This window comes from Saccoglossus kowalevskii, chromosome 20 (assembly GCF_978046115.1).
Source record: "Saccoglossus kowalevskii chromosome 20, keSacKowa6.1, whole genome shotgun sequence".
Taxonomy (NCBI): Eukaryota; Metazoa; Hemichordata; class Enteropneusta; family Harrimaniidae; genus Saccoglossus; species Saccoglossus kowalevskii.
The window spans coordinates 13,666,634-13,681,695 of NC_140660.1; the positions used below are offsets into that span (position 1 = coordinate 13,666,634).

The 15,062-nt window shown below is 38.0% G+C and overlaps 1 protein-coding gene across 1 annotated transcript in view; it reads right to left on the reverse strand.

Annotated features, from left to right (window-relative positions):
- Positions 1–15,062, reverse strand: part of LOC100371363 (uncharacterized) — a 181,857-nt gene that overhangs the window by 135,353 nt on the left and 31,442 nt on the right. The window contains exons 9-23 of the mRNA XM_085494385.1: positions 14,624–14,734; positions 13,956–14,072; positions 12,990–13,106; positions 11,926–12,048; positions 11,021–11,124; positions 9,813–9,994; positions 8,189–8,294; positions 6,507–6,714; positions 5,272–5,443; positions 3,830–4,308; positions 3,587–3,703; positions 2,608–2,697; positions 1,725–2,003; positions 941–1,032; positions 130–280 (exon numbers count right to left, since the gene is read on the reverse strand). Of these exons, the coding sequence (XP_085350511.1) occupies positions 130–280; positions 941–1,032; positions 1,725–2,003; positions 2,608–2,697; positions 3,587–3,703; positions 3,830–4,308; positions 5,272–5,443; positions 6,507–6,714; positions 8,189–8,294; positions 9,813–9,994; positions 11,021–11,124; positions 11,926–12,048; positions 12,990–13,106; positions 13,956–14,072; positions 14,624–14,734 (2,448 nt within the window). The remainder of the gene's footprint in view (positions 1–129; positions 281–940; positions 1,033–1,724; positions 2,004–2,607; positions 2,698–3,586; positions 3,704–3,829; positions 4,309–5,271; positions 5,444–6,506; positions 6,715–8,188; positions 8,295–9,812; positions 9,995–11,020; positions 11,125–11,925; positions 12,049–12,989; positions 13,107–13,955; positions 14,073–14,623; positions 14,735–15,062) is intronic.

Genomic DNA, 15,062 nt, shown 5'->3' on the forward strand with positions numbered 1-15,062 from the left:
AATTTCAGTAGATTTGATGTTGCAGGCGTATTAACTATATTTTAAATTCATTGGTTTGTGAAGGAAATAATACATTATGTGGTTATTAAATGTGAGTAGTACTGACACAAGTGAAATTCATTTGCATACCTTGGTAGTGAACTTGAGCATGGGAACACCTATAAGTGATTTCTTGAGCACAGTAAGCAGAACGCTCAACAACGGACTTTATCGTGTCTATGTTATCCACTAAGTAATCAATTGTCACGTCCGTGGGAGGTGTGCTGCCATCAATTAAAATCTATGTATCAAGAAAAAAATGAAAAATAAATTAGAATCCGAATATTTCAGGCTCAGTTCTGTTGAGATTACTATTAGATTTTATAAGAACGCTGTATGCATTGAGCAATTAAATACAATTATATATAATAACATTATTTATTTATTGTATACAATTTTAATATTTTTTGTAGTCATCTGCATATGCTCTACAAAAAGAAAATGGTGTATGATTTGGCATCTTAGAGGGCGGCAGTCGTCGCGCTGCGCATGTGCGACATTTGTGTTGATAAACATTGATTTCCCCACAATTCAATGCGTTCTTCTAATGGAAATCATTAGTATGAGGTTTGCCCCGGTCGCGACTTGCGCTAAATACCGACGGTTACTCCTTCGATACCTTCCAATCACCTAAAAATACCTAATTAAAACTTGGTAACGTCTCAGTTTATTGATCTGCGCATTAGTCAAAGTCGCCGTCTTTATTTATATAAGACTCATATATCACGCGCATGCGTGGCGCGACGACTACCGTCCTTTAAAGTAAGTCAGTTGTGGTTAATCTGCACGTAGACGCATAGAGGTTTGAACTATTGTAGATTAAAAAAGCTTGGCTGTCATTTTTAGTTTTAACAACTTTCAGCGCATTGTGGTTAACGAAAAAAGATATATATATATATACCTCATCGTGATTTTCTCGTCCAATAACAGTTACACCATAGTTTGGATCAGTGTACATTTCGCAGTATACAGAAAAAGGTGGGACATTTTCCGCTGCAAAAAAAAATAATAAAACATAATTGAACTATTGAGGTTCTGCTCGCCTGATGAAAATGTAATTCTGAGTCTATAAAGCTTGTTGGCAAGTTAACCGTCGTCCCTCACTACGTATATGAACGGATATGTATAAAGTTTGTTTAATATTTTAGGGAAGTTTTGGTCAAACTGAAAATGATATGTTTTCTTTATTGGGCTTTCATTATTATGAGTCACTTAATAAGATATGTAACGGTAAATGAAGTGAAAATGGGTCACCATTTTTTCAAAATGTAATGAAAATGAACAAATATATACAAAATACTTTTGCACATTGGCGATTATTGTAATTGTTAATAAGATAAAATTTAATAAGATAAATAAATTTAATAAGATAAATGAAGTGAAAAATGAGTCACGTGACTATTTTTTCCAAAATGTAATGAAAATGGACAAATATATACAAAATACTTTTGTACTATGGCGATTATTTTTTTTTTCATCGCTCAACATATTGCTTGAAAAGAGTAAGTCATATATCATTATAGATAAGAATATTAATAAACGTTTGACAATTAATATAGCGACATTTCACTGTCTGGAGTACAAGGTCTCGCTGATATCGTGCAGTAATATGCCAAGTCGACTCGGAATTCGGTTCGAGCTGAGCTTTCTTAAATTGCCACCCAAGCAATTCTAACTTTGCTTACCTAGACTAAATACAGACAATTTGCTGTGCCCACCGCATATCTGCACAGGATCGCCGGGGCATTTAGAATGGCAATCTTTCTCGTCCGCTTTGCCATGTTTATCGTAAGTCGTGCCACAGTAGCACGCTGAATGCATTACGCCGGCGTGTGTGGCGCCCTCGACGTCAAAACAGAGAGTCAGGCATCTCTCAACAGTCATCTCGGGGTTGCCCGTGAACGACGCAAGGTCGAGCGCTCTGTCCTGATTCGAGTCAATGTAACAGCCCATGGATCTACTCGCTGAAGAAAAAAAAAAAAAATTGAATGATTATGATAATTCTTTGTTATTTATTTTTCCCAACACACAACCTATCATAATGTTGCACATAAACTTAAAGCGGAAGGGGCGTCACCTGCGCACGCGCGGGAATTGAGTGCCAAGCGACGATAACAACGCATGCTAAAAACGCAAAGGCTCATGGGTAGACGCGTGTTTGTGAACAATGACACGCTATGGCCATCTGGAGCATGCGCAGTTGACGACTCTCCGCATTAACGATATTACATCATGGAGGAATTTTAAAAAACAGAATGGTGAATGCCGTAATCGGTCACTGTTACACGCACATTATGAACAACAAACGATTTTTTTTTACTATAAATAAGCTTCAATCTTTTTTTTTACAATGTTACTCATTAGTTAAAGGGCAGTGGTCGTCAAACAGCGCGTGTTCGAACACGCGTTGTACACTTCGCTATCATGATGAATATCGAACACGACACGGCACGCTGATCACCGCCCTTTAAGGTAAAATCTGCAAAAATGTGTTTTCTCTTCTAATACCATTATAGCAATTATTAGTAAGTTCTTTTTTCAGTATCTTAAGCATGTGCGCATGCGTACCTGGATCCCCTGAACCGTCTGGATCTATCAAGTATGTGCCGTTGTAGTGTGCCCCATGTTCACGATGTTTTTGGCATGATGGTTGAATACCTGACAAAAAATATGTAAATATTTGTGAATATTTGTCATGTATCAGTGGATTAGTACTGTAAAATACTTTATTTTCGCTGGAATTAATTTACGCTGAAAAGGCTTTTTGAGGTGTTTTGTATGGAATTTAGTTTCACTGATTTTTGACGAGTTAAATGTAAAAATATAGGGAAAAAGGTATATTCGCTGGATTTTATTTTCACTGAATCATTTCTTCAGCGAAAGTAACGAAAATTAATTTCAAGCGAAAATAAAGTATTTCATAGTATGCAAATATCATTTGCCATATATGGGTAAGTATGCAAATATCATTTGCCATATATGAAGAGGCGTTGAAACACTAAAAGTATTTGTCTTACTTTAGTTAGAAAATTAAATTTTGACAATACATACTTATTTACTACTCAACACATAGTAAAAACACAAATAACAGTCACATTTAGCGATTTAATTTGACATTTTGAACTGACTGTCTCCAAACAGTTCCATTTGGAAAAAAAGTATAGTATTCAATTCGGTAGAAAACGTATTAACATAAAAGACGGCGATGTCAGCATTGCCTTTAATTTCATTTCAGTGGGTGCGGCACAGGGGTGGGAAGAGTGGATGGTCGCCCCCCAAAAAATGTGGGGGGGGCGTCGCCTCTACAAAATCAAGCTGAAACCCTTTGTGTCAGCAAAAATTGCCCCTCAAATTGCAGGAAATAGCGTTTCAGAGGGGTCTAGATTTCAAAATTGTTAAGGTTAAGGGGGAGCATGCCCCGGACCCCCCAGTAAGATTGCTAGCAGATCTCACCCGTCCATGCAACATTTCGTATCGCCGCCTCTGCATGTCAATGACCATGAACTACTAGTATAATATTACTGTTGCTATGGTGATTGGTACTTACCGAATTGCATTGGTGAACAGTACACTGGTCCAATCTTGTAAGAAGAAAGCGACTCGCCGCCGAATTCACTAACGGTGATTGATAATATTGGCAGGTCATTCATGTTGGTGATAATACCTGTAATTAATTGAATTGCAACTTGAATAAGTACCTTTCCTGATTGGTTAATTTTCTCAAACCGCTGCTTCTCAGACCAATCAAATAGAGACTATTCGAACACGTGACTGTTAATTTGACACTCACCGAAATCCCGTCTCCATTCATTGTCCCCGATATCACAGTTGCAGTTATAACCCGGCTCGTCGCATGTATTAGTTGTTCCGCAACCGCACATGAACTCCTGCTCAAGACCGTTGCCCCAGTAGTTCAGTTTCCTTCCGTCATAGCTAGTCAGAAAAGTGCCATCACCTTCACCGGCGAATATCTTAGTGTTTTTGCAGTTGAACTCAACTTCTTGGTAACAGAAACCCGAACTTCGGATCATCTCGACGATGATCTCGATGTCAACTTTGTAATTAACCATGTAAGTAACAGGAGGACCAGTGTACGGCGGTAAAGTCGGGGGTGCTCTTGTCCAATTGCCCCAAAAAGGACAGTTCGGGCAACAGTTACATTGTCTACAACGGCAGCAGGGGCAGTAAATATCTGTCCATGGTACTCCCTCATATTCCCCATCAGTAGGTGGTTCGTAACCGTCTGGATATATCGGTATCAGTTCCAACCTGTGGGAATAATATGACGTTAGTACGAGGATACCACAAAGTATGCACGAAGATAGTACAACGAGAGTATCGACCGACGCGCAGTGGAGGTCAATGCGACGGCGTACTGTCTGAGTGCATACATTGAGGTATCCTCGTAAAAACCTTATTATTATGTATACATCTTTTCTTTCAAAAGATACATCATGAGAATGCCGAAATCCAAAAAGTTTAGAACAGAATCAGCGAACTAGTTTGTGTGTGGAGTCCGGTCAAACCATGGTGGCAGCCATGTTTGTTTTTATTATTAGAGGACGCTTACGCGTAATCATTCTATATTTGGAATTCGCATTTCCTTATATGGTACGATGAAAATACCCAGTAAAATACCGCAAGATTACGGCACGCTGTAACTTATAGCGTTACGGTAACAGGTGTATAATAATAGTCGTGGTAACTGTGATGAGATAATCTAACGCTATTCGAGAAGGACCGTTACAGAAATAATCTGCTCCATAAAGTGTGACTATTTAAATCCATGTACTAACTAACTGTTAACTTGTAAACAACGCATCGACTCCGAGCGCGATCTGACTTAGCTACGTTTGCATAAAATCGTATTGTACAGTGAGTATTATTGTCATCAATAATTTTCATTTATTATTTACTTCAGTTACTAATATAAGACATATTTATGCAAATTCATATGGCTGTTTTAGGCAAATTAAAACAATTTTAGTCATCATTGTCATTTCCAGAAAATAACAATATCAAAAATAAACACCTTGATCGTTTTATAGTGATTGATGGTATTCCTAAGATGATCAGATAAATATTTGAGATATTGCAACTACAACTGGAATGCATTTCTAACAATATATTAAATATTATGCAATAGCATATATATGTTTTGATTTGCATATATAGAATACACCAATTCCCTTCCTTGTTTTTCTATTTTATGAAAACATTGAAATTGCTTACGTTGTTGTGGTTATTATCGACACAGCATAAAACTCTGACATCAGACAAGCGACAAGTGTGGGCGGACTATTTATAACACCGTCTCCGTAAGGTCCATCTTCGTCTATGAAATACGAACCATCGGCCGTGTACCCACCATTATGTTTGGTTTCATCGCACGTGGAGTAAATATCTACAGATGAAAACGACATCATTATGTTAAGTTTCATCGCAAGTACTGTAGATTTCAATGGACAGACTATTATGATGTTTAGTTTGTTCGCACGTCGGTATATCGATATATATTGGAATAGCATTACTTTGAGTTTTTATATTTAAATAGAGTACACCTGGGTTTCCTGCACATGCTCATTACACAGGGGACATTCAGCGCATGCTCAGTACAGAACAATAGAACACTGGTCTTGAATGTCTACTGAGTACAGTTTTATTACATGGTCTGACAATCCATTGCAATCCAACAGACATCATTATATTTAGTTTCATCGCAAGTGTAATTTCGGGGTACAACTGATTGTTTTGTAAACACAAAATATGTTCAAAGATAGCAGAGAAAACACTTTCAAGAAATGTTTAAGAAAGCTTGCCCACCAGATACAAACCAATGTAATATATTGCCAAAGAGACAGGTTGTCATGGAGATTGTTATGTTTCACTTTGACATATGGGTTTTGATAACGATTACAGATGAATGAGGCAGAGCTCAAAGATAGTGTATTAAGGCCAGACTTTTATTATCTCTTGTTTCGTGAACCCGCCGAATGAACTGGAGCCAAACATGAAATAAAAATAAAATTTTATTTCAGCGTAATTTCTCGCGCCCGCCGACTTGTAAGCGCAAAAAAATGCTAAAAAAAGATTTTTTTATCTTCATTCTTTTTACCGCCCGCCGCATAACAAATCAAAGTTGCATTTTTGTGGGAGTATCATGATCAAAGTACCGAAGTCTCGCGTAGATGAGAAACAAGGTTATACATGGAATAAAATTTTATTTCATTTCTTCTCTCCGATCAATGACCTAATAATTCTTTGAGAATCACACAAATCTAATGAAAAAAAAAGAATTAATTTTATTTTTTTTCCGCCCTCCTCAAAAAATTGCCTTATAAAAACTCGAGAAACAAAGAATAAAAAAGTCTGGCCTAATCTTTACAAAATTCCTCTAGACACCTCACATGACACATCACTTATGCATTTGAAAATCACATTCAAAATGAACAAATATCACTACTCACCAAACTGAACAGGTCCACATTTGAGTGGACCAATGACATGGAATCCTTTCTTATCATAATCCGTGTCGCCGAAATAAAGGTCTTGAATTGGCAGTAGGTCTTTGTCAATGATTCGGCCGTCATCGTAATACGTTCCTTCAGTATTGGATCCATCGCAGTTACATTTGCTAGTACGGTTGTAGCAGCTTAACGTCTCGCCACAGGTGCACTGCCAAATAGTGAAATCGATATTATAACATATTGTTTTGTGAGTTTATGGACTACCTTAAAGAGGGGGAGTCGTCACCTGCACATGCTGAAGGCCATAGCGTGTTATTGTATACAGCGTGGTAATATTATCAGCTTGTTGTGAGTCCTATACTACTCACTAATATTGACTCGTAAATACTAGTATCTATATATCGCACCACTGCTTAAAGTGGGGGGAGTAGTCACCTGCGCATGCGTCAGATGGCCTTAGCGTTTCATTGTTTACAAACAAACGTCTACCCATGAGCCTTTGCGTTTGTAGTGTTGTTATCGTCACTTGGAACTCAGTTCCCGCGCGTGCGCAGGTGACTATCCTCCCGCTTTAACAGGATTTGATTTGAAAAGTAGTTCCCGCCAAAAATATTCGACCATTTACGAATTTCACTCTCATATGGTATTCGTGCCGTGTATTAATACGAATTTGAATCCGCATTTTTAGGGGCGGGGTATGTCATGTCTATAGCTAATAGTATACACAAATCACAAAAAATAGTCCATAAAATATTTGTCGTACCAGATATTTGTTTTATTTACTTTAAACGACACAGTAACTGTGATAGTCGTGAGCCAACTGCGAACGAGGTTACTAGTTGCTGACGTCATCGGACGTACTCTATTTTATTGAACTTATATGTCTTTCGTATAGAAAATTATTAGGATATTGAATCCATGCAAGCTCGATGTCATAATGTTTTTTTCCTGGAGTGAATTAGTAGTACGGTAACACGTTGAGAACAAACATTTTAACATTGCTTTGCCCGTGAATAATAAATCAAGTTGCTGAAATTTCTAATATTTTTTACCACACAGAAAAATATTTATACTTCGGTTTTGTACATGACCTTCAAATGGAAAATTTAAGTAAAGACATTTATAGCACATTTAAGACTTCTGTAAACAACCAGATAGCCGCATGCAAATTAGGTGATTTTCCGTACAATTGCGAGATCTCGCGAGATGCATGAAAGACACGCGTCGAACGTCTGCCGCAAAAATCGAACGATTTGATTTTGAACTAGAATTTCTTTATTTCGTAGCTTACATTGACCGGCCGATCTTCGACAGAGGAATATTGCTTCCGAATACCCTTACGTAATCGAAATTGCCTATCATCAAATGTGGACAGCACATTATTAAGCATGGAAATGTCCCCGAAATACTTTCGCGTTTGTCGAATCCCACGCGATGTTTGACGCCACTACGACGCTATGACCTTTGTTTGTCCTGTTTTACGTTCGATTTCACGCATAACGCGTGATTCTCGCAGTGTACGGAAAATGGTCTATTAGGCATGCCTCATTTACAAGTTATTAAGTCCCCTTAACCCTTCAATATCAGATAATTAGATCACATTGAATTGATAACAATGCATTGAATGGGTTTAATTTGTAATAAAGTTTTGATATACTAGTACACGGATTAATAGTGTTTACCATGTATTGTCCTGTAGCCCCTCCCCAGTTATGTTGTTCATTTCCATTGGCATCGACCCACCATCCGAAACCTTCAAGGAGTGTGGCGCCATCCTGACATCGGTACCTAGGAGTAAAGACATTTCAAGTGTAGCTGCTGTGATAACAAAATATAGTTGATAAAATCACAGTTATGCAAGTGGTTGTTGTGTTTAGTAGTTTAGCAGCGTGTTCACACATAAGGGAGGAACTGAGATTGGTGTACATTTGATTAGTGCATCTGCTAAATGACTAATGTGCCAATCTTTAGGAAGCAATGAATCGATACAAAAACGACCTCAAAACTAATAATTTCTCTCGTTTTTTCGAGGCAGTTGGTACAACTTACTTCAGGAAGGCAGTGGGTACGACACACTTTAGGGTGTCAATGGGTTAAAGCCAAAAAGTCGTGCAAAATGACTAATAAGACTCATCTCAGAGAGGTGTTTGGCTCGTACGTAAATAAATTTAAATAATTTAATTTGTCATATATCAGGAAGGCAGTGCGTTCAAGCCAAACATACGTAACAATGGCTAATGTGCCCCACTCAAGGGAGCCAGATAATCCAAACCCAAACATCTGCAAATGGTGAATGCCTTTGTATTGTGCATCACATGGAATCAATGGAGTCGAGCCAAATATGGACACTAGAGTGGTCTGTGAGTTCACTTCACTTCGCCTCACTTCAGGATGCAGTTGATTCAAGCCAAAATGCCTAGTACTCACTTGTCAGTATGTTACGAGAACGTTATATTACAGTAAGCAAAGGAAACGCCAATGGTGGAGATAATAAGTGGTGATCTGGTGAAGGTACTTGGTATCTCGGGAAGCGCAAGAGACATTTAAACAGAATCTACTTCTAAAGTACTATCGTGGTGTTTGACTGTTTTTAGGGTGGATAGTAGGTCGGTGTGTATTTTTATATAGGTTTTGAAAAAAACTGCATAAAATTAAAAACATATTGTAAAAAATCAAGAAAATCGGTTGACATGTTTTAATGGCAACCGACTGCGTTGACCGCCTGTATTGTATTCATTGTTGCGATTATTGGGCTTGGTATCTCTAGAAGCGCGCAAGAGACATCGACTTCTAAAGTACTACCATGGGTGTGTGATTGTTTTCAGAATGGATAATACGTCGATGTGTATTTTTATTTGGGTTTTGAGAAAAAAACGTAACAAATAAAACCATATTCTGAAAAAATCGGTTGACATGTTTTAATGGTAGCCGACCACGTGTACCACCGGTATGGTATGCAATGATATGATCATTGTACTCCATTGTTATATATCAAGTATTGGGTAGACGACCGTCCACTGTGTAAGAATCTGAAGGAATTCCTGCACTAGCTATGGAAAAAGATGAATCATAGTAGGCACTGAAAATTATGCTAGTTCGATGAATCGCAAACAATAATGGCAGACTACCAATATTGCAATACCTGTCCATTACACCATTAACTAAAAACCAAAATACCTTACTTGCGTGTATCGTGAAATTGACCCAAAAAAAAGAACTAGTTGAAAAAACCTAGTTACTAGTGCTAGACCTAATTAAAAATATTCGGAAATATCAGCCCCACATGGGTGACTGAAATATACACACCTTACGTCTTGGTAACAGAATTCAGCATCGTCTACAATGGCCTCTATTTGTTTATCCGTTAGGACGTATTCTAGCTCTTCGTGGTACGAACCTTTCTCAGGTTTGTTGACGACTTTCATCTCTCCCTCGGAACTGTGGCTGACCACGATGACTCCGATATCCCGGCTCATGTCGCATTCCACCTACGATGAAGTAAATTGAAAGATTGGTTCTAGTGACTGGTTTAAATAGATGAATTTTAGTTCAACTGCGAGATCTCGCGAGCTGCGTGAAGGACGCGCGCCGAACGTCTGCCACAAAATCGAACGATTCGATTTTGAACTCGAATTTCTTTATTTCGCAGCTCACATCGAAAGGCCGATCTTTGACGTTCGGGAATATTGCGTTTGAATACCATGACTTCATTGAAATTGACCATCATCAAATGTGTACAGCACAATATTAAGCATGGAAATATCCCCCAAAATACTTTGCGTTTGTCGAATCCCACGCGATGTTTGTCGCCACCACGACCCTATGACCTTTGTTTGTCCTGTTTTTACGTTCGATTTCACGCATAACGCGGGATCTTGCAGTGAACGGTCTATTCATACTCAATATCATATATATGTGATATTAATCATATAAGACGAGTTTGTTTGTTTGTTGTTTGTTTTGTTCCGTATAGTCCATATTATTTCAGAATGGAAATGGAAATGACAATAATAATCTATCATGAATACACGACTGCCTTTATTTGCGAATTTAAAAAAAAGCAGTATATACTAAAAGAAAAAGTAACTCTTAATATTAAAACATGCACTTCAAAGTGGTTGTCGTGTTGTGGGTAGCTGCTCTAATAGGTCAGCAATTTCCAAAGAAAATACTAGGATGTGTAACATTTAAAGGGCGGTGGTTCTCGTGCCACGCATGCTCGAGATATATGGGCCTCATTAAAACAAAGATGTCGACTTTGACTGTTGCGCAGATCAACGAGTACTAACTGAGACGTTTCCTAGCTTCGATTAGATACTTTTTAGGTGATTGAAAGGTATCAAAGGAGTCACCGGCGGTAATCAGTGCAAATCGCGCCTAGATCGAACCTCATACTCGTACTTGTGAAATCCATTAGAAGAGCGCATTGGATTATGGGAAAATGTTTATTAACACAAATGTCGCACATGCGCAGCGCGACGACCACCACCCTTTAAGAATCATGAATAAATTACCTCAAATGGGTCCAAACCACCATATCCATCAATGTCGATCATGTAAATTCCAGACGGAATGCTATGGTCATCCTGCAGCATCTCATCACAGGTACGTGGAAGGACTGTGAAAGGTAAATGAACACACCATACGGGGGTTAGGGTTAGTTGCGTGGTTTGACACTACGATAAAGCCTTTCCATTTTCGACATTGTGAATTTGGGGGGGGGACCATGAAAAACTTAATTGACAAGATAATTCGGAAATTTATATTAATAATAATTCATAGCGAAATTTATTCCCTATACACCCATAACTAATTTTCATAATTATAGATTACACAAGAATATTACAGAAAAACGATAACCTCTATATTGTTGTCTTTATAGCTGAAAGAAAATGAATGAAATTAAAAACTATAGTGTGATCAACAACTCATGTATGAACTTTTTACTTGGTAAATGTGCTGTATTTTCCGCATAAAAACGAAAGAATTTCACAATGTCGAAAACGGAAAGTCTTAATCGTAGTGTTGATTTATAACCAAACCCTTAAACCGGCGTACTTTAATAGTATATGATAATCGTCTCACAAATCAATAAATGAACAAGTAAATAATCAACTAATAACATATTACAAAATTAGCTAGATTTGTATCTACTTTCCTGATGTTTTGGACACTGAGTATTCCCACCAGGACACTTGTTTTTATAAGTAAAGGGTGAGGGTGGTAAGCCCACGGTAGGATTATAAGGTCAAAGAGTTTTGAGGAAAACACGAGGCTAGACTGACATGTAGGCGTGAGTGGCACCCTCGCCGGTCGAACTGCATTAGTCCCTGCTACCTACTGTGTCAGGTTTGGAGCATCGCGGAGGGCGCAACTCAGACGACCCTGTCAGGCTACCAGGTGTCGGATGCGTACTCACGTTTACAGAATGTGTGGCCATCTCCGGAGAATCCAATCATGCAGTCACAGTTATAGGTCCCAGGCTTATCGGTACACGTGGCAAATTCAGCGCATATATCAGGGGTCTTGCACTCGTTGATATCTGTAAGAAGAAAAAGACGCGGAGCATTTGTTGGATGTGAAATCGACAGATGCATATTCTCCGGGGCGGATATCCGGACATTTTTACCGCATGGCAACCATCACGGTGAAAACAAAAGCCGAAAACTCCCAGGAAACGGTACTTTGGGATGGTTGTTGAGACTCCCCTGCGTGTGTAAAGCATATGAATTTGATTGTTCAGGATTACTTCAAAGTTGAGTTCCTGTTGTTTTCTTGCGGTATTCCGCATTCCTCAGCAGCGCGCACAGAGCCCATAGAAATACGTGGTACAGTGGTGCGCGTCTTAGCAACGAGGAACGTCTTGTGACGTAGCTCCGCCCCGAGGATAGACGCTGCTAACAATTCTGGCAAAAAAGTTAGAAAATGTAAAAGAAACTGCAATCCTTGATAAGCAAAAGGTAAATAATAAAGCGGTAATCAAACTTGTCTCAATGGGAGCAATAACTTATTGACTTCCACATGGTCATTTGGCGGCCATTTATTTACCTGGTTACTGTATTGGATACTTTAATCAGCCCAAAATAAGCTCTCCTTGAAATTCTGTATGTTTAACGGTTTTAAATATTCAGTTTTCTAGCTTTGGATTTCTAAGTACGAACTAAGGCATCGCGATTAAAACGAAGGGGTCTTCACATGCGCATGTGCGGAGATTGAGCCCCAAGCGACGATAACAACACACGCTAAAAACCCAAAGGCTCACGGAAAGACGCTTGTTTGTAAACAATGACATGCAATGGCCGGTTTTCCACAAGCGCAGTTGGCAACTCAAGTTATTTGGACGGGATAGCAAATTGAAACTTCTGCGAATGGAAAATCTCCTCTATTACAATCTGTTGGTCTTTTTTATTCTCTTACTTTTTAATTTGGATAGCCTTTTAGGCTATACACCATATGAGAAATAATGGTTGACATATCACTTACTTCTGCACGTCTCTTTCCCATTTCCTTTGTAGCCGTCCTTGCATACACATGACTTGGTATCGTTTTCACAAAAGGCGTTCACGTTGCAGTCAACATCCGTATCACACTGGTTGGAAACTGGAAAAAATAAATAAACGAAAACCAGACGTCTTAGCGTAGAGCTCAAATAACGTTATTAGATAAGGCAATTACGACGACATTCGATTCGGCCAAACAAGAATAACGATAAACGTGTTTGGGCTTTTTGACTTCACACATTGAAGCATTCTCTATGCAGACGACCAACAACACTAAAATGGATAGCAGCAAAAATACAGAAATGATTGACTATTAAATACACGACTAAAGAGACGGATGAGTCAATCGTACAATACTCAAGTATTGTTAAACGATTGTGTTTTTGCGCAACTCACATTTAAATTTCATGTAAGGAAAACAATGTATTGTACATACGATCGTCATTTATTTGTGATCGATCATGCACTAGCTAAAATCATGGAAGGTAAAAAGCTAAAACCTATGTAAAGCTAAATTAAACTAAAACGGACTCACGGCTAGTATATATAGGTTAAGTTGGGTCTACCACAGTGGTCACTGGGACATATTTGTTTCCGACCACTTGACGGTCCAATTTCCGGGTAATTTTAGACCTTGTTTCTCAAAAATTGTCCATTAAATATGTTTTTTTTTTTAATTTTTTATCAGTAGTAATAAACTATGAACAACATTGCTTATACAGTAGTATATGCAAAAGTCAACTTTTCCATCACCTTTCATAAAATTAACCTACATAATTAATTAAGACCTTTTAAATCATCTAGTAAATGGGAAATTGTAATTAATTCATTAGATCCATAATTAAGAAAGCATAGCAACGATTTTTAGCGGGGAAAATTGGCATTATCGTAACAACAACAAAAATATGATGATCAAATATTGTCAAAAAATTATGAAGCACCAGCTTACGTTCGCATGTCAACCCGCTGCCGATATAGTTTTCTTTACACACGCACATGTAAGAACCAATCGTATTCGTGCAATTAGCATTGACATCACAGACTTCGTAGTCACACTCGTTGATATCTGAAATAAACAGCGGAAAAAAAATAATCGAAAACGTAAACGAAAAATCAATATATTTTTCAAACAATTGTGTTTTAGATACCAAAAGTTAGGGGATTACCAGAGATATATATTCTTTTGTAATTATCCACCAGAGCATAAAATCAAACAGACTACAATTTCAAGTGAAACCAAGCAGACTACAATTTTAAGTGAAATCTAGCAGACTGCAGTTTTAAGTAAATACAAGCAGACTACAATTTTAAGTGAAATCTAGCAGACTGCAGTTTTAAGTGAAATTTATCAAACTACAATTTTCAGGTGGAATCTAGCAGACCACATTTTTAGGCGAAATTAGCAGACCACAATTTTAACTGAAATCCAGTGGTCTGCAACTGAATTTCAAGTCAATTTAAGCAGACTCAATGTTTTAGTGAAATCAAACAAACTGCGATTTAAAATTAAATCAAACAGACGACATTTCATTTCTTGCAGACTATAATTTTAAGTGAATTTAGGAAGAATGTGAATGAATGACTTATATCAACTCATTTACATAATATGCAAATTACCTGTACATGAGTCCAATCCATTTCCTGTGTAGCCACTCTGACATTTGCATTGACCCAGGGAACATTCTGCGAGTTCATGACAGTCACTTGAGTGCTCACACGGCGTTGATGCTGAAATGGTATAAGAATATAAGGGATGAACCGTCTGAGATTATGGGGTTTGAGACTTGAAGCCTTGTACACTGTGCACTGGCTAGAATGCCCACCAACATTAGCAAGATTATTGGTTTTACATGAGAGGAACGCCGACTCTGTCTAAAGCACGTGACATCCTATAGTTATAAGGGGAATAGCGTTTCACCAGAAAGACCACAAATACCATCGTCGTACTCGTGTGTTGTTTCTGTATACTGTAAAATACTTTATTTTCGCTATTCTCGCTTAAGAAATGATTCAGTAAAAATAAAATCCAGTGAATATGCCTTTTTCCTCATATTTT